The sequence below is a fragment of the Mesoplodon bidens genome (assembly GCF_964165515.1).
Source record: "Mesoplodon bidens genome assembly, chromosome: 6".
NCBI lineage: Eukaryota > Metazoa > Chordata > Mammalia > Artiodactyla > Ziphiidae > Mesoplodon > Mesoplodon bidens.
In genome coordinates this window covers 31069652-31095518 of record NC_138162.1, presented here as the reverse complement: position 1 = coordinate 31095518, position 25867 = coordinate 31069652, and the positions used below count along the sequence as shown (strand labels likewise).

The 25867-nt window shown below is 36.8% G+C and overlaps 1 protein-coding gene across 8 annotated transcripts in view; it reads right to left on the bottom strand.

Moving 5' to 3' along the window:
• Positions 1 to 25867, bottom strand: part of FKTN (fukutin) — a 99140-nt gene that overhangs the window by 34533 nt on the left and 38740 nt on the right. For all 8 annotated transcript variants that reach the window (XM_081238434.1, XM_081238428.1, XM_081238433.1 and 5 more), the window contains 5 exons: positions 14566 to 14843; positions 13748 to 13880; positions 6963 to 7092; positions 4885 to 5018; positions 2385 to 2512 (listed from right to left, as the gene is read on the bottom strand). In XM_081238434.1, coding sequence (XP_081094560.1) covers positions 2385 to 2512; positions 4885 to 5018; positions 6963 to 7092; positions 13748 to 13880; positions 14566 to 14843 — 803 coding nt within the window. The remainder of the gene's footprint in view (positions 1 to 2384; positions 2513 to 4884; positions 5019 to 6962; positions 7093 to 13747; positions 13881 to 14565; positions 14844 to 25867) is intronic.

The window sequence follows — 25867 nt, the reverse complement described above, 5'->3', positions numbered from 1 at the left end:
AAGCACAATGAAAGAAGACTTTTCTAGCCAGAGATGTAGTGGTTAGAAGTGCATAGTTCTTTTGAGGTCTGACATGGGATCATGTCAGTGAGAAGAAAGAAATCCTTCTAAGAAAGCCTTAGAAGAAAAATTAAGACTAACATGATTATAATACCAGCTTCAGAAATTACTTTTCTTAAAACAAAGGTGACATTCTCATATGAGTTCTCTAAGAATAGGTGTGGCAGCTTAATAGTAAGATAATTATATAGGTTTCTGATCTGTAGATTTTTTATAAGACTAAGAACAGAAATACTACTGCTACAGAGAGTATTAATAATAGCAGCTAATAATTACTTAGCACTCAGGACATGCTTAATTATCTTCAAAACCCTTTTTGTATATTAACTCACTTAGTTCTTAAAACCATTCTATGTAGGAATTTCTATTATTGTTCCCATTTAATATTTGAGGAAACTTAGGTACAGATAATACAGCTGATAAAACGGAGAGCTGGGATTCAAAAGCAAGCAGACTGGCTCCATGCCTTTAATTTCTATGCTACACTATCTCCTAGCTTTAAAAAAAGCCTCTAAATTATGTGTTAAATTTGGCATCTTTATCATATTTGAATAAACAAACTATAGCTAAATGTCAAAAACACTTAGCTCCCTATTCACCTAGCCATAGTGAGAGTGTCAATTACAAATTCATTAACTTACTAATTTCTGTCTTATAATCTGAGCTTACTCAGCATGAAGGTGTTTGTTGTCATAAAGCAAAATAATTTTTTATAATAAATGAGTTTCGGGAATATGCTCCAGGATCAGGGTCAATTGGGATACTTTATTACTTTGAGGAAAAGGTTTGGATTACTCTCAAACCTCCAGAACAAGTTTAACCTTACATGGAGACTCCCTGCCTTCAAATAGATTCAGTGATCCCAGTAGGGTATGTCTAAGTACTCAGGAGAAACCAGTCCAAGTTTGGAATTCTTCTATGCTATGTAGAACATTCCCCAATGCTCCCAACGGCTCAAATTTATTCAGTGATAGGAGCCCCAATCTCAGCTAGTTGGTGAGGGAAATTTATGCTACTGGTCATATAACAACCACAAGAATGACAACAATGATAGCAATCACATTAGCAATCATAATATTAATAATATTAAATAATAATAACAATGGTAACCACCACTTACTGATAATAAGTGCTAAGCATTCCGCTAAGTGCCTCATACTGTCAGGTGTATTACAGAGGCAGTAGGGGGCAGTGATTAAAAGTATGAACTCTAGAGACAGGCTGCTGTCTGACTTATTTGCTGTGATGTTGAACAAATGACTTAAATTCTCAGTGCTTCATAGACTATCTGTGGTTGTTATGAGGATTAGATGTGTTAATACATGAAAAATGTTCATAGTAGTGCCTGATACACAGTAGTACTACTCAAATTAATGGATGAGGCGATCAATGTTCAGAGAAGCTAAAGGCCACAATTAGGGTGAAGCTGAGGCTTCCCGGGTCTGCCTGATTCCAGAGCCCTTGCTCTCTGGGTTCTCTTTCGCTTTCGTTCTCTCTCTCTCAGAACTCTGAACAGGCCAACTGCATCATAAAGGGCACTCAGTTACTCTAACTTCATTTTTGTCTTTCGTCATCAAGGAGTTTGACTATGGCAGTATTAAAAAAAAAAATGTTCAAAATGCCAATCTAACATATTGCAGCCCATCAATTAATTCAGAATTGAGACACTCTCCCCCTGCAATTTTCTATCTGAATCATGTGTCTTAAGATTATAATTGGCAGTGTCTTTCCTTTCTTGGTAGCACATAAAATAATGGTACATCTTACAATGCATATCACCTTACATTTGACAAAATATGGTAGCTGTTAAGCCCAATCACTATCCTTTAAGGATTAGCCCTCAGTCTATGTTAAAGGCACATTCCAGAGCTTGCCCAGCATTCATGACCTCAGCTCCAGCCAATCCCAATCTCCTCACTTAAACTTCACTTGACCTTAACAATCTCCTTCTTACTGACCCTCACCCATTCTCATCAAATTATCAAGCTCCTACAGCTCTAAGAGCCGATCAGTTTTTTGGCTCAGGCTCTGGGCCTGATTTTTCTGTTCCTTATTTTGGCTTTCCCTTTCTGATGACTCAAGGGCTTCCAATCACAATGACTCTATGGACTGACAAACTCAGGGGCACTTCCTCCTCAGGGACTGTCCTTATAGGTAGTCCTCACTTCTCAAGCATAACTGGGCTCTCTGGGAAAGCTGAGAAAGTATCAGCTAACAGTGAGACTTGACAGTCTTTTTTTCCCCCCATTTTCAGTTACTTCCTTATTTCTACCTTCTGCAGTTATTACTATAGCCCCTTTTGTAAGTACTTATCTGATTCATACTTAAATTTTTTTCCTGTTTTGGCCTGAGTGCCTCCATTCCACATATGGTCAGTCTCTTCATAGAAGAAAAAAATGTCAAGTTTTACATCATCTTTTCCTTGGAAAGATAGTTCCAAGCTGTCTTCTACCTAGGGAGAAGATGAAAATCTTCACAGACTGAAACAAAGGAAGTACATTTTTTAAAATTAAAAAAACAAAAGATTCTTATGTTTTATATATAGAGAGAGTATAGGTTTCAAGATACTGTTTTTCAAGTTGGAGCACTTCTGAAATTGGGATGCATCAGTAGCACACCATCGTTGGATTTCTTTTTTTTTTTTAACATCTTTATTGGAGTATAATTGCTTTACATTGTTGTGTTAGTTGCTGCTATATAATAAAGTGAATCAGCTATACGTATACATATATCCCCATATCCCCTCATTCTTGCGTCTCCCTTTCACCCTCCCTATCCTACCCCTCTAGGTGGACACAAAACACTGAGCTGATCTCCCTGTGCTATGCAGCTGCTTCCCACTAGCTAGCTATTTTACATTTGGTAGTGTATATGTGTCAATGCTACTCTCTCACTTAGTCCCAGCTTACCCTTCCTGCTCCCTGTGTCCTCAAGTCCATTCTCTATATCTGCGTCTTTATTCCTGTCCTGCCCCTAGGTTCTTCAGAACCATTTTTTTTTTAAGATTCCATATATATGTGTTAGCATACAGTATTTGTTTTTCTCTTTCTGACTTACTTCACTCTGTATGACAGACTCTAGGTCCATCCACCTCACCACAAATAACTCAATTTCATTTCTTTTTATGGTTGAGTGATATTCCATTGTATATATGTGCCACATCTTCTTTATCCATTCATCTGTCAATGGACACTTAGGTTGCAAAAATATGGAACGCTTCATGAATTTGCATGTCATCCTTGCACAGGGGCCATGTTAATCTTCTCTGTATCATTCCAATTTTAGTATACGTGCTGCTGAAGCGAGCACTGATTTCTTTCTTAAATGCACATAAAATAATGTTGCTTCTTACAACTGATGACAACTCAGAGTAAATGACTTACAGTAGTTAAAATGGTCACTCTGCTAAACATCCTGTTCCTGAGCCCCTTTCTGACTAAAGAAGGAAAGTAATCAAAGAATAATTATTCCCTTTAATAACCAAGTAAAACTATCAGGAAGTAAGTCTCTCATCACAGTCAATAAATGAGTACTTATGTAACTGTGGCATAGAAACCCATATATCATTACATTATATACATAAAAAAAAGAAAACAGAAGTTAAAAAGTACAAAGAATTCTGAGAGCATTTCCCTAAGAAACTTATCCTACAAATAATTATGTTCCCATTGGACTTGGTGCATCTGTCTGTGGCAGCACTAATCACTTAACTGTTTATGAATTTGTTTTCTCCCAATTAGACAGTGGACTCCTCAAGGATAAAGACTGTATCTTATTCATCTTTGTGTCCTGGGTGCAGAGCTCAGTGCCAGGCAGAGACTGAGTGTTAAGGAAACAACTGCTGAATGACTAGAGTTCTATTGCTTTGCCTTTCACCTCAGGTAGATATTTTATTAAGTTTTTAAATAAACTAGAATGATTATGATGAGAGAAGTAATTTTCCAGGAACTAAACATACTTCTACTTGCTTTCCAGGACAACACCTCCCTGGGAACAACCAAATTAAGAGTAAGGTCATTGCCGGGATCATAGGCTTAGGGCATAGGAATCAAATTGTCTAAAAGGAGATTTCATCTAAGCCACAATGACCTATTCCTAGTTGACCTGTGAGAAAACTGCTATGGCCTAGGACATGTGAAATAAACAAGAAACCCAAGTATTGTTTGAAATGATTCCATATTTATTTTTTTAAGCTTTTTTTTTTTTTTTGACATGAAACATTTTTTAAAGTCTTTATTGAATTTGTTACAACATTGCTTCTGTTTTGTGTTTTGGTTTTTTTGGCTGAGAGGCATGTGGGATCTTAGCTCCCCGACCAGGGATTGAACCCACACCGCCTGCATTAGAAGGCAAAGTCTTAGCCACCAGACTGCCAGGGAAGTCCCTGTATTTCTAATTCTTAGCAATCAATGGAATGTTTCAAGTTGATAATAATATGATGCCTACGTGAACATAAAATTAAATGACTCATGAGAAAAAACATAACTTCAGGTAGGGTAGATGAGAGTCTTACTTATTATATTAATCATATATTATATTAATTAATTATGTTATATTATTGCCTAATATAATGGCAATAAATTCTTCTGCAGGAGTCCAAGCTCCTTTTTGCCTTCTCATGGTCAATAGAAAGCCAGATTTTCTAGCTTTCCTTAAATAGTGCAGAAGTCACAAGTGGTAATAATCTTCTGCCGAACTCATCCTGGCCGATAATGAGTGATAAAATGCTACATACAGTGCTTTTAAACATCTCTGAGTTGCTTAATATAAACTTTACTTTTGAGACATGTTACTAATGAAGTAAATCAGATTTTTATTACTGACCTTCCCAAATTTGTGTTTGAGTGGGAGTCCTGCATCTTGAAATGCTGAAATAATATCAGGTTTGTAATCTTGTATAAAAATTCCTAGGTCAACATCTTTACTATAAGGAATAATGCCACACTGCCGATACCATCCTAAAAAAAAAAGGAATGAGAAAACTTTTTTAAAAACTTAAGTTTGGAAAAAATTAGTCATTATTATAATGGATAGTCTTTGTAACAGTGTATTTTATTTCACAGGATTAGACTTCGTGTGCTTTACCAAAATTAAAAAAAAATAGATCCCAACTTAATATCTATGATTATAGGAGCCACCTGTTGAAGAACATTTCTTTCATTCCTTCCTTCCTTCATTTTTACTAGTTTGAGCACTCAGCAGCCTCAAAAACTTTCATGATGTACTGTAATTTCTGAATAAACTATTAGCTTTAATAAGGTTAACTGGGCCATCCATTTAAAACATTAAGTTACTTTTTAAAATATTTAATCATAAATCTCTTATGATGAAGGTTGCTTTTAAGATATGCTTAAAAATATAATTTAATTCTTTTGCTTAAGGAATATCCCTTTCGTGAGCAGTAATTTGTAGAACTTAGCGGCTCTGAACAGCTCATGTCTGATGGATCATATAAAAAAGAAGAGCAGTACCGGCCTCAATTTTCAGCATACTGTCAAAAGATATTTCTACATATTTACTATGTATCTACTTCTAAATTGGGTGCTATAATAATGTTCTAAAAAGGCAAAATTTATACCTTAATATTACTAAGGGCTCTGAGTTTCTCTTATTATCCTTCTAATCCTTCCATTCAAAGTATTCAAAAAGTAAATAAATGTCTATGATTATCTTTGGGAAATACTGTTTGGAATTCTAAATTTTAACTTCATTTTAACATAGATCTTTAGAAGCCTAGCATGGGATCTCACCTCTAGTTTAAGAAAAATCTACAATCCACATCTATCAAAGAATCATGAACTACTAAAAGTGGAAGGCTCCTTAAGTATCATCTAATCCAACTCCCTCATTTTATAAATGCCCTTAAATTAAGAAAACCATGGGGCTAAGAACTCAAAAGATATCATGATAAATGATTACGAAATATTTTTGATGACAGTCTATAAAACAATCTTACTCCAGAAAGTTAAACCTTAAAGCATATATCACATAAATGAGATGTACGCTTTTTTGGGGGGGTGGGGGTTACTCTAGCTGGAAGCTCCTTGACAGGAAGAACCATGGGAATTTTCCTCAAAGCCTAACTGACAGGATAACCATACATTGCTGTTTACACCTGTTGTACCAACATAATTACTAATGGCACTCCTTTCACTCTCAAAAAGTCTCTTGAATTGGACAATAAATTATATGGTAACCCTATAAAAGCAGGAACAAAATTAATTTTTGTACAAATATAGTTATAATTAAGATAGAACAAATACAGATATAATCAACTACAGTTATAAACAAGAGGGAATAAAAACAAAAAAATGTTAAATTCTAAATAATTCTAAAATCCAAAGGAGTTTGAGCTAATGCACAATGGAAAGAGATCCAGAAATCTTTCTTGGATTCTACATTTCCCCATTTCAGAATGAACAGAATGTGGTAAGACAGTGATGTCCAATCATGATCTGGAAAAGATTCATGGAAGACCTTATGACATTCCCTTTCCTCTTAGAAACTTTTGGTGCAGTGCAAGTTATTTGTATTGTGTGTAAGTAAAGAAACAGAATACAGTTTTTTTTTTAAAGGTAATAACAACCTTTGGGATAGAAATAATAAAATGCTTATCTAAAGATTACCTGAGAATCACATGCAGTCTACATGTTCTGATATAAATTTTATACAAATTACTTATAATTTTGGGACACACGACATAGCCTTCCTAATTCTGTTTTATGCTTCTGAAGTTATTTCTTTAAAAAAATCAATAAATCCTTGCTCCATGCACTATGTTTATTCTTCTATAAATATGACGCTTCGAATACCACTGATGTTTTGTCATCTCAAGCAGTCATCCTTAGAGCCAAAGAGGATGAAATGTCAAAAAGACAAATGTAAAGCAACAAGAATTTTACCTAGACAAGTTCCACTGCTCAGCCAGAACCGTACTCCCAATTTCTTTAATGTTTTGGCTGCTAGTTGCAACAATTCCTTTGCACTCTTCCGAAAGGCCATAGCTTCCACAGTGTTATCATCAAGGTATTGCTATAGATATAATAAATAGTCAGCTATTACAGCCATTTCTAAGTTGCCAGAATATTTCTGTGACATCCAAATTAAACTTGAAAATTAACCCCACATTATATATTTTTTGATTATAAAAATCAAGTTTCAGAATTCCTTGTTAGTCACACATTAAAATAAGACTATAAGAGTGGATTCTAGGAGAGACAAGTTAAAGGGGAAGGACTACAACCAGGATTCTCAAAGGATGAGATTTATACCTTTATCAACTCCCTCCTCTACATCACAATTTAGCAGATTGGGTAGTTAGGGGAAAAGAAGGTTAATTAAGAGAGCTACAGGCATATCTTAAGCACAAGGCCTTCAGTGACGTTTTCACCATTCACTGGTGCAAATGGTCTTTAGGACAGAACAGTACAGTACAAAGAATGTGGGATTTTTGAATCAGATTGTGTTCAAGTCTAAACTCACTTCATTTTAGCTATGACCCTGGGCATAGCACCTCAGAAGAATATAAGCTCTACGAGGAAAGTAACTTCATTTTGTTTATCACTATATCTCCAATGTCTAAAAGAGTACTTGAATGAATGAGAGAATCAAAGAACCTCTCTCAGATATAATTTTCTCATCAATAATTAAAGAATAATAATTATACTTTGCAGGACTGCTGTGAAGATTTAATGAGATAATTGATGACAGAAAAATGTCTCACAAATTTTGAAATTCTATACAAATATTACTGTCATTTACTTATAGTCTTTTTGTTTTTCTGCTTTTCTTCATTTTTAGGGTGTTCTGGAACTGAAGAAAGCACTAAAAATTCTTCATTGATGCTTCACTACCTACGGGACAAAATCTAAACTTCTTGGCATGGCAGACAAGGACACTGTGTTTAGGGCCAGAGTACTGGTCCAGCCTTATCTCCACCCTTCTCATATTTCACTCCCCAAATATATCACAACTTTTCAAGCCTCTGTGTCAAAATGTTTCCTCTGTCTGAAATGCCCTTGACTAACAACATCTTTCAGGTTTGGTTCCACCCTCTGAAAAACATTCCCTGATTTTCCCAGGAACACAAACATATTTATTCTCCTAGGGCTCCTCTTCAGCTCAACATTTAAAGAGCAAGAAATTACATTTGGTACTAGATATAGACAGAGACAAATAAAATAATCTGTTCAGTGAGCTTATAACAGTTACCATTTATATATATTTTTATTTTAATTCTTACCATATTTAATTCTTTTTGTTCCAGAACAAAAGATCAAAGTCTTTTTTTAAAATTGAATTGTAATTGACATACAATATCATATTAGTTTCAGGTGTACAACATAGTGATTCAATATTTTTATACATTACAAAATGATCACCATGATAACTCTAGCTACCATCTGTCATCATACAGAGTTATTACAATATTACTGACTATATTCCCTAGTCTGTATATTACATCCCCATGACATATTAATTTTATACCTGGAAGTTTATATCTCTTAATCCCGTTCACCTATTTCACCCATCCCCCTTATCATATTTCATTCTAATTACTGATTCTATTTATATTTCCTCCAATAGGCTGTAAACATGATTCCTTTAAGGCAGGTACTGAATCTCTCCATCACTGTATGTACAAACTGAAAATGGTGCCTGGTATATAATATGTGAGCAACATATATTGATAAATGCGTAAATGAGTAAATAAGTGACTAATCCCCTCCCATCCAACAATATCTTAAAATATCCTGGCATTCTTTTACAATATAGCAGGAGGAAATATAGTTCCTAGAAGGACCATATATCTCAAGCAAAAAGTGTCCCTAGGAAAAAAGACGGATTCCTGAAGATAAGTTACATTCTCCAGAATACACAAAGTATGTGGGATCTTTTCAATATGAAAACATCCTCAGAGCCACAATTCTCTTAGAACATATGATTGGCATGAGAGATGCATGTTCATATCCCTGTTGTAGGGGGGAAAGCCTGGAGCTAGAAATTTAGAGACCCAGAATTTACGCCATGCTCAGCCAATAATGACTATGTAACTTACATCTTGAAACCTCAGTTTTCTTATCAGTTAATGGTGAATACTTGGCTTATTTCACAGAGTAACTGAAAGGATCAAATTAAGTAACAGAAATGAAAACTTTGTGTTCTACAAAAATATTACTCTGACAATTATGTCCAACTGAGGCTTCCCCTGCAAAGACACACTCCCAGCTCTGACATACCTTTAATAAATAACATGACACTCCCAGAAATTCCATTTCTTAGAACTGACCCTCATATGCGTTACAGTATAAACATGTATATACCTATACACCTTATACATCTGTTACGGACTTTAAAAGTTATAGTTATACATACTTTTTTTCATTTAAAAATGTCTCATATAAATCTTAGGATTACCAGGCCTCTTAGAAAAAGGCTAAATCCTAATTTAAATACCAGTCCATATGATCTTTCTTGTTCAGGCAACCTTTCCACAAATCTTTCCCCAAAATATAGATGAAAAATAATAAAATGACAGAAGGTGTCCACTCATTTCACAGATGAGGAAACTAAGGCTCAGAAATTTGCCCCAGGTCTCAGAGCAACTTAGTAGAAGAAAGAGGATATGAATGTGGCTTTCTAGATATTTCTGGGCCAGGGGTCCAGATATTTCCATACTCCCCTCTGGTTTTTTACTGGAACTCAACAAACTGAAGCTCGTCAATTATTTTTTGATGGTTACTGCTGAAACAAAATCAAGTGCAGGAAAATGTGTATTATCCTAGTCCTAAACTTCTTGGTAGACTGAGAAAATAATTAAGGTAAATAAAGTAAGCCAGGAGAGCACTTCCCCTCTGTTCTCCTTCCCTCTGTGGACTCCTCTAAACTAGAGCCATTAGATGAGGCAGAGCAAGGAAGCGCACAGTGGTGGCCTGGCATGTGTATCGGAGCCTGAGAAGGCGTCGAGGGCATCCACGTGGAGGAGAGTCCAGTGTGGGGAGCCAGAGCCTGAGCAGGATGAGAAGTGTGTCTATCTGTGGGAATAGCCTAGTGGGGGAGAGTAACACCCAAGCAGGATGAGGATAGCATCCACGTGGGAGAGGGAACAGCAGAAATAATGGGAGACTGAACAAATAAGTAAATATATTAAGGTAACATAAGTCAGGCTTCTCACTGTTTGAGAAGGGAGTCACAAATATGGAAATTAACCCTATGCTGTTTAATTGAAATATAAATTAGACTGAAGACATCAATGTGGATTCATGGATTGTGATAGATAGATACAGAAGTAAATACACACACACACACACACACACACACACACACTCTACTCCTGTCACTAAGAGGCCCTGCAGGCAAGCAAATCTGGCATCCAGGCTTGGCTTCTAAAAGGAATCAGTATCCAGAGAGATGGCTGATTCCAGGATTGTAGCAGGGACATTACAAGATGAACATAGAATATCTTGAGCCAAAAAGCAAGAAGGTGCTCAAAAGATGATGGAGACATGTCAAAAAGACACAGAAGTCACGTGAGGGGGCTTCCACTGGCCAAGTATGGAACAGTGTGAGGATCAAAATAAATGATGAAAATAGTGCGCTATAACTCATGGAAGAAAATAGGAAATCGTGAGCTCATATTGACATAAACAAATAAACTTGAAAGTTTGAGGAAGATACTGACAATATTTACAGACTTTTAAAGTACCTTCATGCCAAATACCTATTAATTACAAAGGGAAAAATAGAAACTTCACCAGGGTGAAGCCAGCAGACAGCACTTTCATCACGTAATCAATGTAAAAGTCAATAGTAATGGGACAAATCAAAATCATGCAGCCCCTGACAGGATGAAGTGAAAGCACAGAATCACTTCTGTGTTATTCCTACTAAAGGTATATAACTTAAATCTAACTTGAGGAAAACCAAACAAACCCCAAACAAGGAACAATGTACAAAATATCTGGCCCGTAATCTTCAAAAGTATCAAAGTCATGAAACTTGAAAAGTGACTGTGAGACTGCTCCAGACTGAAGGAAACGAAAGAGACAGAAAAATTAAATGCCACATGTGATTCTGAACGGAATCCTTTTATTATAATAGTCATTATTGGGATAATTAGCAAAACTTGAATGAGGATTAAATGGTAATAATCTTTATATTAACTTCCTGATTTCTGCACTAAGACATGTAGGAGAATGTTCTTGTTTTCAAGAAATACTAAATTATTTGAAGTTGTGGGGCAGATGTTGACAACTTACTTGCAAATGGTTCAGGAAAAAGAATTATTTGTATTGCATCTGTAGCTTTTCTGAAAGTTTGAAAATGTTTCCAAAAATTATTATATAAAAAAAAGAAAGTTAGGAGGCTGCTTTATGAGATCTAGTAGATTCATTGATTTTTTTTTTTTTTTAAAACACCAGGCATTGTATTTAAGACTGTTTGGCGCCATCAAGTGTTCAAAGTTATGTATGTTCATCTTAATTTGAAAACTGACATTCCTGTGGTTATAACGTAAGAAATGATGAAGAATGAAACATTTACAAGGGTAAGGATTAAAAAAAGTTATCAATCCCATTAGGTACTCTATATCAGTAATAACAGTACATTAGCAGAAGAGGAAAACAAATCAGTAATCACGAGTCTGTCTTGCTACTAGTGAAGGACACAAATAACATGATGAAGAATGAATACAAAGTTTGGGACTTCCCTGGTGGCGCAGTGGTTGAGAATCCACCTGCCAATGCAGGGGACACAGGTTCAAGCCGTGGTCTGGGTAGATCCCACATGCCGCGGAGAATCTAAGCCTGTGTGCCACAACGACTGAGCCTGCATGTCACAACTACTGAAGCCTAGAGCCCGTGCTCCATAACAAGAGAAGCCACCACAATAAGACCACGCACCACAACCAAGAGTAGCCCCTGCTTGCCGCAACTAGAGAAAGCCTGCGCACAGCAACGAATACCCAACACAGCCAGAAATAAAATAAATAAATTAAAAAAAAAGATTTAGCATAAAAAAAAGAATGAATACAAAGTTCCACTTGATCCTGTTATGAAGAGAAACCTGTCAATAGCATTATAGCCTTGCTATGTGATGGTACTTTAAACACCAAAAGTATGAGGCTATGATAACCTGATTAGCCCTCTGAGCATCTGTCACCCATATTCTTTACTCTAATGCTGACTGAATGGTTGCCCTTAAAATTTAAAAAGCAAAAGTGAAAATATGCAATTAAAAAAATATAACACTATTCTCATGATTTCTCAATATCTTGAAACATTTTACACCTTACACTGCCTTCTCACAAAGTTCAATAAAATGAGTCTGGGCAAATGCTTGCTAGGTAATGGAGTAGCCCTAATAAGTGTCCTGGAAAAAAACCATTTGATTCGGATGAGCACCTTATTCTTCATGCATTTTTCCATCACTATAGGAGCTTTTCTTTGCGCCAGCTACTGTGCTAGATACTGGGGCTATAGAGGTGAGTAAAATAAAGATGCCTGCCATCAAGAAGTTCACATAATCTTGTAGGGGGACAAGACTGACATTCACAATTAACTGTGATAATTGCTATGACAGAGGTGGCAACCAGAAAAAAACTCCCCTGAGGCAGGAACAGTGAAAGAATGGTCAAGTGCAAGCACATAGTCTGCATCTCTTCTGCTTCCTGCTACTCTGTGGTGGGGATATGATGGGCAGCACTTGCCTAATAATGCTGGCCCAGCCACACATGCGGTTTTCCAGCTTTTCATCCATGAGGCTGACTGGGTATGCTTCACAGTCACATAACTATAGATTTAAGGGAACAGGGCTAGGAAGGCCCACCCAGGCTGTAAGGTCTAGGCCCTGGGTGCCAGTACAGCCTACCAGAAAAAAACCTTGCATTTGTGGGTACTGGGCATTTGGCCAGTGATGATACAGCTGGTACTTCATTTTCCCATTCCACTCCTGTCCTTGTGTACACAGCTTTCTTGGAAGGGAACCCCAGAAAATAAAGGGCAAGTGGAAAAATTAGGGTACCAAAAACCCACCATAAATTTGACTGCTTTCACTGTATCTCTCTTTCATGTCATTTCTTATAGCTGAACTTTCATGTCCTTTAAAATCATCTTTATATCCCCAGGGTCAGGAGAGTTCCTGGGAAGCTGGCTTTTAATAAATGTTTATTGAGTTGAAAGCTAAAGCAGCAGAATAAAGTAGAGTTCAAAAGCACTTGGTCTTTGTGTAGCATTTATCTTCAAAGACCTTCAAAAACACAAAAAATTCATATTCAGCGCCAACCCTCTGAGAAAAACTGTATTTTCTATGAAGTCCTCTCTAAATCCACATGGTCCATATTCTACATGGCTTCATCCTACTCAGATTGCTTCAAGAACAGAATATACCATCTTTATAAAGTTCATGGGCTATCCTAACTAAAAGCGGAGGCCAATGCTGAACCTGTCAAAGTATATCCAAATAAAACAAGGTCTCCATAGATATCAAACCATTCAACTGGGGAAGAAATTGTTCCTTAAGGTTAATGTTTAATCTACTTCTAAAAAATTGAAACCATCTAGAAGAAAGTAGACAAATCAGAAAAGATGGTTTCTTACTTACTTTCCATAAGTTCCTTCATTGCCCCCCCAGAAATATTATACATACACTTCCTTTAATTTGAAAAGTACAATATTTGGTTATCTCTAACCTGAAAGAATGCTCGAGCTTCTTTATACCTACACTCAATAAATCTAGAGTGTGGTATTTCTTCTAGAAAGTGCATTGGATCTTTTGGAATGAGAACTTCTAATCCATCAATAGTAATTTGTTGTAACTCTGGCCTGAAAACAAAAGTTAAGACTTATTATAAGGATTTAACTCAGAATATTGGCAGCCTCTTCAAAATATACAATATAAGCAAATAGTTAAACATCAAGCATATTTTCTTCAATTACCTCAGATATCATTTTTAAAGATCTACTCTCTTAGCAACTATCAAATATACAATACAGCAGTGTTAACTATAGTCACCATGCTGTACATCAGATTTCCAGAACTTATTTATCTCCTAATAATTGGAAGTTTGTATATTTTGAACACTTTTACTTGTAAGTATGTAAATCCACAAACATACTTTATCCTGTGTTTGAACTCTTTATATATATAGAAAGATTTGTATTCTTTTATGCCTTATTTTTGTCACTCAACATTGTAGGATTCATTCATCTCTGTTGTTGCACAGAGCACGAGTTCAGAGTTCCTTGTTTCCCTGCCCTACGATTCTTCTCGTTGTGCGCACATACATTTTGTGTGGGGCTTTAAGAACAATGTTGCTATGAACATTCTGATATATATTATATTTCCTGGGGCACATGTTCATGAGTTGCTTCCTGTTGAATATTTACATTTCAAAACTGATTTACATGAATTACATTTTAGATTTAATTACTAAATGTAAAAGAAAGAATAAGAATTCATGACTAAACAAGATAGGTTTCACATCTCCCCTTTAGACCCTGAATTTACCTGTCAAAAGCTCCAGGATAACGACCAAACTGTAACTTTCGAAAAGGAACAAACTTCCTGTCAATGTGTCCTTTGAGCCGTAGATGGCCATGCCAAAGGTAGTTGCCGCTCCTCTCATGGAAGACCACCAAGTGGACAGCATGACTGGCCAATGTGCAGATGTAGTGCAGGGGGATTTCAGTTCCAGAAAGTGAGTCTATCCCATCTAGTCTGGGGTCCTTGCTCTCGATCTTTAGGCACTGAAATCCCATATTTTCAGCTATCCGAAACCAGCTTTCCTAAAACCAAAGAAACATCAAGCTTGAATATTTAAAACCAAATACTAGTAGTAAAACTAAAGTGATTCTTACACTGAATCAAGTCATACATATTTTTGTCCTAATCTGCTCTTTGCCTGAAGATTAAAAAATGAAGGTGGGGAAGGAAAGGTGGTAAGTGGGAGAATAAAGGAAAGTACCAAAAAGAGAAACTACATAGCATGGAAGACATGTTCAAAGACTCTCTTTATGAAAATTAATATAAATTTCTTCCTTGGAATGAGAATGCCCACTCATTATAGTGTTCTTTGGTTAGTATCTATAAAGTAAATGTTAATATAAGGATAGCACTTAAAATTAAACCTGTAATTCTCAATTTAACTTCTAATAACCTTCAAAAGTGCTTCATAAAAGCAGGGTTTTCATCTCATAGTTATATCCCAACACCTTAAACTGCTACTAAAATAGAAGCCTATCATAAGGCACATCGTTAGAAAATAGACTGAGATATACTATAAAACAAGGTGCATTTTCCACCAGCATTAGTTATAGTGTAACTCTCATGTAACAAGATTAATCTCTAGGGTAGATTTTTAATCCTAATCTCGACACCAGTGCTTTAGATGATTAACCAGTATTAATTATTAAGAACACCTCATGTTTGAATAGAAATGTACAGTTTCCAAAGAACTTTTATAAACATTACTGCATTTACATATGACATCTATCTTATAGAGTAAGTAGTACAGATATTATAGATAAAGAAACAGACTCACAGAAGTCCAAAGAAACAAAATTAATAAGAGGCAAAGCCACTGCCTGCATTTGTCTTATCTAACCAAATACAAGGTTCTTTCTACTCTACAACACTATTTCTTTAAGTCTATATTTATATAATGTGTACAAAGCTCATTCACATTAATTATCTCATCTGATGTCCATAGAAATTATGTGAGGTCAGCAAGGAAGATATTATACCTAGTCTACAGTTAAGGAAAATAAAGTGGTAACACCAGACATTAAAGTTATTAAAGGATGGAAGTGCATCTGAAAGTCTTACGAGCCACAGCATTCATAAAGGTTTTTCAAGAGTACTTTATTTACATCACTTATTGTCTTTGGATGTTGTCATTTGGATTAGCTGTGTCCTTATTTATGCTCTTATAATACACACAAACCGTTATCATAGTATTGATTGTACTGTTTTTTAGTTGTTTAAACTCCATTAATAGACTGCAAGTTCCTCAACCTTAAGAATCAACAAAGTGGCTAGTACCAGCAGGTGCTCAATAGATACCTGTTTTTGTTGTTTATATTGTTAAACAAGAGAAAGTGACCATTCTGGTAAAGAATGCTAACCAGTATCAATAACAACTGTCTTCTCCTTTCTGGATATAGAGTGAAATCGTGTTTTGGTCAAAGGAATGTGGATGGAAGTATCAGATACCACTTCCAGGCCTGCCCTTACAATGTCCCAAAAGACCTTCCCTGCTTTCCCTCCTCCATCTGTAATGTAGGGAAGCAAAGAACTACAAGATTGGGAAGCCACACAAATGAAACAGCCTGCATCCCTAAGTCACTGCTTAGAGGAAAGTCATCCAGGAATATCGCTGACCAAGAATAACCACACTGGATTTTGTCTAGAGACAACTACTCCTTTTTTGCCCTAAGCCAATGAGATTTTAGGGTTGTTTTTAGTAGCAACAAATGTAACTTAGCCTGGCTAATACAATTTCACCTTGGTACTCCTTGTATTAGAATTATCAACTGTAGGATTCCCCTTTTTCATAAACCTAAGAGGTGGAAAGTACTGGTTGAGTGTAAGAGTGGCCAACTCAGAGAAGGAATCTACTGTACAGGATGTAAGAAAAGCATTATAATTTGGTAAATTGGGGAAAAATTTAAAAGGCCAGACAGAACTTGAAGAGGAATCAGACCTTGGGTTGTGGGAAGAAAGACTGACAGACAAAATAGGCAGAACTATGAAATGGCTCGCCTTTTTATAATCATGGCAGAGGAAAGCTAAGAACAAAGTAGTTGCTCTGATCAAACAGAGCAAAGGCCTAGGTCAAGACTGTACTGCACAAATCTACTCCCAGTTGCCTTGGCAGTAGTTTGCTCACTTCATGGTAATGATATTAACGAAGAAAAATCACAGGTAAATTAAGTCTATAGTAATTAGATCTGGTGATCTAATGAATTAGCTCTACCTTGGGAGAAGGTGTTGGGAGGACTATCCAAGAGCTCTGTATGATGTTATTTATATAAAATGATAAACATGACCCTGTGTGCTTATTCTGGGTGTTGCTGACCTTTTGCTTCTGACTCTGGTCTTTCTGGTTTTGTCAGTTATGGCATATTCTCTTTCTTCTAAAGTACTGGTTCTCAAGGCAAGTGGTACTGTAACCAAGAGACATTTTAGAAATTCGTGGCGATATTTTCAGTTACCATAATGACTGAGGACACAACTGGCATTAAGAGGTCTAGGCCAGGCACACAAGACATCCTAAAATCCAAAATATGAAAATCTATCTTGTGTCCTGCATAATTTCAAGTGTTCTATCAGACAGTCAGGTAGTGAAAAACGTATGTGAAATTATGTGAGCCTCCATTTCCGAGGAATACAATTGCCATGTTAAAGGAGAGACAATTTTACTTTTCTGCTGTTGGAAACTTGTTTACTGTTTTGGAAAACTATATTACTAAAAACAGTATCATTCATAATAGAGTCTATATTGGAATTTATCACATTTAGTGGTCCTACTAAATAAGTAGGATAAGTGCAAGCATCTGAATTACTTCCTTATGTCTTCCAGTGTAGTCATGCCTGGGCATTTACACACTGAAATATATATTTCCTTTCATTTCTACTTTATATTATAGTTGAGACGTTACAGGATTGGGGAGATTATGTATGTAAGTAAGTTATAATTTCTATAGACTTTGTTTTGGGAAAATAAAGGAATGATAAAATACTTGTTGTAAAAAAGGTTTATAAGCTTTGTAGGCTTTTTCCATGAGGAACTCAGAGTCCAATAGGAATGACCTACAAATACTGACATTTAGGACTCCCTGCAGTGAAAAAGCTGGCCTACTCTTATTACCCTATAGTGAAGTCCACCAGTTAATGAGGCCTAACCAGAAAAAAAAGCTTCCAATTGGTATTCAGTGCCTCATTCTTAAATATGAACAAAGATCAATGAACACTATAGAAAACCTGTATCATGAAAAACAGACAAAATAAAATAACCATACCAAAACCCAAACACTCACAAAGAAGGAACTACAAAAGCAAAATGCAGTAGAAAGCAAAGGACTTTCTTTTAAAAACACCAAACCTTGGGGCTTCGCTGGTGGTGCAGTGGTTGAGAATCCGCCTGCCAATGCAAGGGACATGGGTTTGAGCCCTGGTCCGGGAAGATCCCACATGCCGTGGAGCAACTAAGCCCGTGCACCACAACTACTGAGCCTGCGCTCTAGGGCCCGCATGCCACAACTACTGAGCCCGTGTGCCACAACTACTGAAGCCCACACACCTAGAGCCCGTTCTCCACAACGAGAAGCCACCACAATGAGAAGCCTGCACACTGCAACGAAGAGTTGGCCCCCTCTTGATGCAACTAGAGAGAGCCCGCATGCAGCGACAAAAACCCAATGCAGCCAAAAATAAATAAATAAATTTCTTTTTTAAAAAAGTTAGAAAAAAAGAAAAACACCAAACCTTTAAAATCTGCAGAGGGAAAAAGACAAAACTGCACCCATAAAATAAGAATGCTACTATAAGAAACAGAGTACACAGAGCTTTTAGAAAATAAAAGTATTAAATTTTAAGCAAAATATGAAAAAAGTCAATGGCATTGTTAAAGATTTTGTTTAAAAGTAGAACAGTTAACAAAAGAGATGAAAAAAATCACAGAGCAAAGATAAGAAAATGAAATTTTGGAAGTCCAACATCCAAATAATAAAAAGTTCAGAAAGAAAGACATTTTTATTCAACATTATCCTGGGGGTCCTACCTAAACCAATAAGACAAGAAAAAGAAATTAGGCATAAGAGTTGGAAAGGAAGAGACCAAATTATCTTTTTGTGCAGAGAATACAATGACCTACACTCAAAGAGCGAGAAAATGAAAGAGAGGGAGGAAAAGGAGGTAGGGGATTGAGGAAAGAGAGAGGAACTATTGGAGTTTACCTATAGAGTTCAGAGTTCAATACAGTTGCTGGAAAATAAGATCAAAACACAAAAGACAACAGCATTCTAATTCACCTATAATAATGAATTGGCAAAAGAAAAGGAAAAGTATCTACATTAACGCCCCCCCCACGCACACAAAACTATAAGGTAGCAAGAAATAAATCTTACAAAGATGCGCAAAATCTGTAAGAAAAATATAGAATACTCTATTAAAGAACACCAAAGGACACCTGAATTAAAGGAGATATATTTCATGTTCAATGTAAAGAGATCTTGCATGCTTTTGCTTTCTCTGACTAGCCTAGACTAACCTAGATAATGAAAGACACATGGCCCAGGCACCTCCACTGCCTCATCTGACAGCCAGCCATCCTGAAGCAGAGCTGCCTAGCTGACTGGCAGCTGTATAAGTGAACTTAGCTGAGACCAGAAGAACTGCCCAGCTGAATCCTACACAAATTGCTAAGTCACAGAATCATAACCTACATAAATGGTTGTTGTTTAAGCCACTAAATTTGGGGACAACTGTTACACAGCAGAAGCAAATTAGAAATCAAACGTGCAGGTAAAAAGAAACATTTTCAGATATGAAAGGTTTCAAAATCCCATTCAACCTTTCTCTGAAGAGAATTCCTAAAATGTTGTGAAGAGGAGTTACACAACAGTATCTGCAGAGCAGATCAGACTGTATTAGGGCAGAAAGACCACGAGATCTAGGAGGGATATCTCCAGAAAAAAAAAAAGAAACTGAGAAATGATCTGATGTATTTGATCCTACTGAGAGTTTTATGTTTCTGTTGCAGAGTTCATACATGGATTATTGATAAATATATAGAAAACTAGCAAACAAAAAAAGAGAGAGTCATATAAGAAAAGGAAAATATTCAGAGTAAACTAGGTAGCATTCATGTGATTATCTATATATTCATAGTAAGATAAACACTGACTATTGATTTAACTACAAAATGTGATACAGTCATGGTAAAGGGAGAAGAGTGTGTGTGTGTGTGTGTGTGTGTGTGTCTACATGAGGCAAAATAGATATGATAGCTAAATTCTCATAATTCATAATCTAAATATGAAATATTTTAAAAATAGAAGCATAAATATTTCATTTATAAAGGAGAAGATAAACAAGGTAGAGACAGGTGAAGGTGGTTGGCTCTAAGAGTGGGAATAAGGGGTGGGGAGGAGAGAAGAGTCAGATACTGATCTTTTTCATTATGAGTTTTGCCTTACTGACTTTTTAAACCTAGTACTAGTATTCTTTTGATTAAAATGCCATGTCCTAACTTTTCCATAAGTTTAAATATTTTCAAAATATCAATATAAAATTGGGAGGAAAGAAAAAACAAGCAAACAGGGCTTCCCTGGTGGCGCAGTGGTTGAGAGTCCGCCTGCCGATGCAGGGGACACGGGTTCGTGCCCCGGTCCGGGAAGATCCCACATGCCACAGAGCGGCTAGGCCCGTGAGCCATGGCCGTTGAGCCTGCACATCCGGAGCCTGTGCTCCACAACGGGAGAGGCCACAACAGTGAGAGGTCCGCGTACCGCAAAAAAAAAAACAAGCAAACAAACATCATGTTATATAAACATGTTATCTGTTTCATCACCTGCATCACTGCCTGGGAAGAACCATAGGCAGAAAAAAGTCAAAACTCACTCTCTTGAGACCTTGTCTAAGAGTCTGGGCAATCAAGGAAACATGCAGCTTATAGTACTTTGCCAGACCATACCATCACCCTGGAACATAAGCCCCACCTATCAGGGGTCAACACAACTAAAACAGATCCACTGCAGAGCTAGTGCACATCTATCATGGGCGGCTGACTAAATAGTTGAGCTCATTTAATCTGATGCTAATTTACTTACTCTTATTTGAATAACTCCTCAGAATGAAAAATAGTGAAACTGAAAAGTCAGAGGTATTCCAAATAAAGGAGTAAGCAAATTTTTGACATGTTTGGTTGAGACCTTTTTTTTTTTTTTTGACTACTATCTAACCTTTGCTTTGTAACCATTTAAAAAGGATGAAAATATAAGTTTGAATTTTTGGATACACCTAAGAAGCACTCCACTCGAGTATCAAACAAGTCCTATGCACTTACAAACTGTCAAGAATAGTGCTATAGACGAGGAATACTACCCTCATGTATACCTTATGTGGCAGATACTGAAACTTCATCACCAAATCCCTTCCTACCTGCCCGCCTACACTGATGAAAATGCTAAATACCTGTTTTGTTAGCCTCCTTCACAACACAGAGACATACGAATATAGTTCTAGACAGTGAGCTATAAGCAGTTTACCAGAAGCTCCTGAGAAAAATTTTCCTTCAAAATATAGATTGTGACAATCCCGAAGCCTGTGGAACAAAAGCCACATTCACAGAAAGATAGACAAGATGAAAAGGCAGAGGGCTATGTATCCGATGAAGGAACAAGATAAAACTCCAGAAAAACAACTAAATGAAGCGGAGATAGGCAACCTTCCAGAAAAACAATTCTGAATAACGATAGTGAAGATGATCCATGACCTTGGAAAAAGAATGGAGGCAAAGATCGAGAAGATGCAAGAAATGTTTAACAAAGACCTAGAAGAATTAAAGAACAAACAAACAGAGATGAACAATACAATAACTGAAATGAAAACTACACTAGAAGGAATCAATCGCAGAATAATTGAGGCAGAAGAACGGATAAGTGACCTGGAAGACAGAATGGTGGAATTCACTGCCACGGAACAGAACAAAGACAAAAAGAATGAAAAGAAATGAAGACAGCCTAACAGACCTCTGGGACAAAATTAAATGCAACAACATTCACATTATAGGGGTCCCAGAAGGAGAAGAGAGAGAGAAAGGACCAGAGAAAATATTTGAAGAGATTATAGCTGAAAACTTCCATAACATGGGAAAGAAAATAGCCACCCAAGTCCAGGAAGCGCAGAGAGTCCCATACAGGATAAACCCAAGGAGAAACATGCTGAGACACATAGTAATCAAACTGGCAAAAATTAAAGACAAAGAAAAATTATTAAAGCAGCAAGGGAGGGCTTCCCTGGTGGCGCAGTGGTTGAGAGTCCGCCTGCCGATGCAGGGGACACGGGTTCGTGCCCCGGTCTGGGAAGATCCCACATGACGCGGAGCGGCTGGGCCCATGAGCCATGGCCGCTGGGCCTGCGCATCTGGAGCCTGTGCTCCGCAACGGGAGAGGCCACAACAGGGAGAGGCCCTCATACCGCAAAAAAAAAAAAAAAAGCAGCAAGGGAAAAACGACAAATAACATACAAGGGAACTCCCATAAGGTTAACAGCTGATTTCTCAGCAGAAACTCTACAAGCCAGAAGGGAGTGGCATGATATACTTAAAGTGATGAAAGGGAAGAATCTACAACCAAGATTACTCTATCCGGCAAGGATCTCATTCAGGTTCGATGGAGAAATCAAAAGCTTTACAGGGGCTTCCCTGGTGGCGCAGTGGTTGAGAGTCCGCCTGCCGATGCAGGCGACACGGGTTCGTGCCCCGGTCTGGGAAGATCCCACGTGCCGTGGAGCGGCAGGGCCCGTGAGCCATGGCCACTGAGCCTGTGCGTCCGGAGCCTGTGCTCCGCAACGGGAGAGGCCACAACAGTGAGAGGCCCCCGTACCGCAAAAAAAAAAAAAAAAAAAGCTTTACAGACAAGCAAAAGCTAAGAGAATTCAGCACCACCAAACCAGCTCTACAACAAATGCTAAAGGAACTGCTCTAAGTGGGAAACACAAGAGAAGAAAAGGACCTACAAAAACAAACCCCAAACAATTAAGAAAATGGTAATAGGAACATACATATCGATAATTACCCTAAACGTGAATGGATTAAATGCTCCAACCAAAAGACACAGGCTTGCTACATGGTTATGAAAACAAGACCCATATATATGCTCTCTACAAGAGACCCACTTAAGACCTAGGGACACATTCAGACTGAAAGTGAGGAGATGGAAAAAGATATTCCATGCAAATGGAAATGAAAAGAAAGCTGGAGTAGCAATTCTCATATCAGATAAAACAGGCTTTAAAATAAACAATGTTACAAGAGACAAGGAAGGACACTACATAACGACCAGGAGATCAATCCAAGAAGAAGATATAACAATTATAAATATATATGCACCCAACACAGGATCACCTCAATACATAAGGCAACTGCTAACAGCGATACAAGAGGAAATCGACAGTAACACAATAATAGTGGGGGACTTTAACACCTCACTTACAGCAATGGACAGATCATCCAAAATGAAAATAAATAAGGAAACAGAAGCTTTATGACAAAACAGACCAGATAGATTTAATTGATATTTATAGGACATTCCATCCCAAAACAGCAAATTACACTTTCTTCTCAAGTGTGCACAGAACATTCTCCAGGATAGATCACATCTTGGGTCACAAATCAAGCCTCAGTAACTTTAAGAAAATTGAAATCTTATCAAGCATCTTTTCTGACCACAACACTATGAAATTAGAAATGAATTACAGGGGAAAAAAAGGTAAAAAACGCAAACACATGGAGGCTAAACAATACATTACTAAATAACCAAGAAATCACTGAAGAAATCAAAGAGGAAATCAAAAAATACCTACAGACAAATTACAATGAACACACAACGATCCAAAACCTATGGGATGCAGCAAAAGCAATTCTAAGAGGGAAGTTTATAGCTATACAAGCTATAAGAAACAAGAAACAAGAAAAATCTCAAATAAACAATCTAACCTTACACCTAAAGGAACTAGAGAAAGAAGAACAAAAAAAACACAAAGTTAGCAGAAGGAAAGAAATCATAAAGATCAGAGCAGAAATAAATGAAATAGAAATAAAGAAAACAATAGCAAAGATCAATAAAACTAAAAGCTGGTTCTTTGAGAAGACAAACAAAATTGATAAACCATTAGCCAGACTCATCAAGAAAAAGAGGGAGAGGACTCAAATCAGTAAAATTAGAAATGAAAAAGGAGAAGTTACAACAGACACCACAGAAATACAAAGCATCCTAAGAGACTACTACAGGCAACTCTATGCCAATAAAATGGACAACCTGGAAGAAATGGACAAATTCTTAGAAAGGTATAACCTTCCCAGACCGAACCAAGAAGAAATAGAAAATATGAACAGACCAATCACAAGCAATGAAATTGAAACTGTGATTAAAAATCTTCCAACAAACAAAAGTCCAGGACCAGATGGCTTCACAGGTGAATTCTATCAAATATTTAGAGAAGAGCTAACACCCATTCTTCTCAAACTCTTCCCAAAAATCGCAGAGGAAGGAACACTCCCAAACTCATTCTATGAGGCCACCATCACCCTGATACCAAATCAGACAAAGATACTACAAAAAAAGAAAATTACAGACCAATATCACTGATGAATACAGATGCAAAAAACCTCAACAAAATACTAGCAAACAGAATCCAACAGCACATTAAAAGGATCACACACCATGATCAAGTGGGGTTTATCCAAGGGATGCAAGGACTCTTCAATATACGCAAATCAATCAATGTGATACACCATATTAACAAACTGAAGAATAAAAACCATATGATCATCTCAATAGATGCAGACAAAGCTTTTGACAAAATTCAACACCCATTTATGATAAAAATTCTCCAGAAAGTGGGCACAGAGGGAACCTACCTCAACATAATAAAGGCCATATATGACAAACCCACAGCCAACATCGTTCTCAATGGTGAAAAACTGAAAGCATTTCCTCTAAGATCAGGAACAAGACAAGGATGTCCACTCTCGCCACTATTATTCAACATAGTTTTGGAAGTCCTAGCCACGGCAATCAGAGAAGGAAAAGAAATAAAAGGAATACAAATTGGAAATGAAGCAGTAAAACTGTCACTGTTTGCAGATGATGTGAGACTATACATAGAGAATCCTAAAGATGCCACAAGAAAACTCCTAGAGCTAATCAATGAATTTGGTAAAGTTGCAGGTTACAAAATTAATGCACAGAAATCTCTTGCATTCCTATATACTAATGATGAAAAAACTGAAAGAGAAATTAAGGAAACACTCCCATTTACCACTGCAACAAAAAGAATAAAATACCTAGGAATACACCTACTTAGGGAGACAAAAGACCTGTATGCAGAAAACTATAAGACACTGATGAAAGAAATTAAAGATGATACCAACAGATGGAGAGACAGACCATGTTCTTGGATTGGAAGAATCAATATTGTGAAAATGACTCTACTACCCAAAGCAATCTACAGATTCAATGCAATCCCTATCAAATTACAAATGGCATTTTTTTATGGAACTAGAACAAAAAAATCTTAAAATTTGTATGGAGACACAAAAGACCACAAATAGCCAAAGCAGTCCTGAGCGAAAAAAATGGAGCTGGAGGAATCAGACTCCCTGACTTCAGACTATACTACAAAGCTACAGTCATCAAGACAATATGGTACTGGCACAAAAACAGAAACATAGATCAATGGAACAAGATAGAAAGCCCAGAGATAAACCCACGCACCTATGGTCAACTAATTTATGACAAAGGAGGCAAGGATATACAAAGACAGTCTCTTCAATAAGTGGTGCTGCGAAAACTGGACAGCTATATGTAAAAGAATGAAATTAGAATACTCCCTAACATCATACACAAAAATAAACTCAAAATGGATTTGCGACCTAAATGTAAGACCTGACACTATAAAACTCTTAGAGGAAAACACAGGAAGAACACTCTTTGACATAAATCACAGCAAGATCTTTTTTGATCCACCTCCTAGAGTAATGGAAATAAAAACAAAAATAAACAAATGGGACCTAATGAAACTTCAA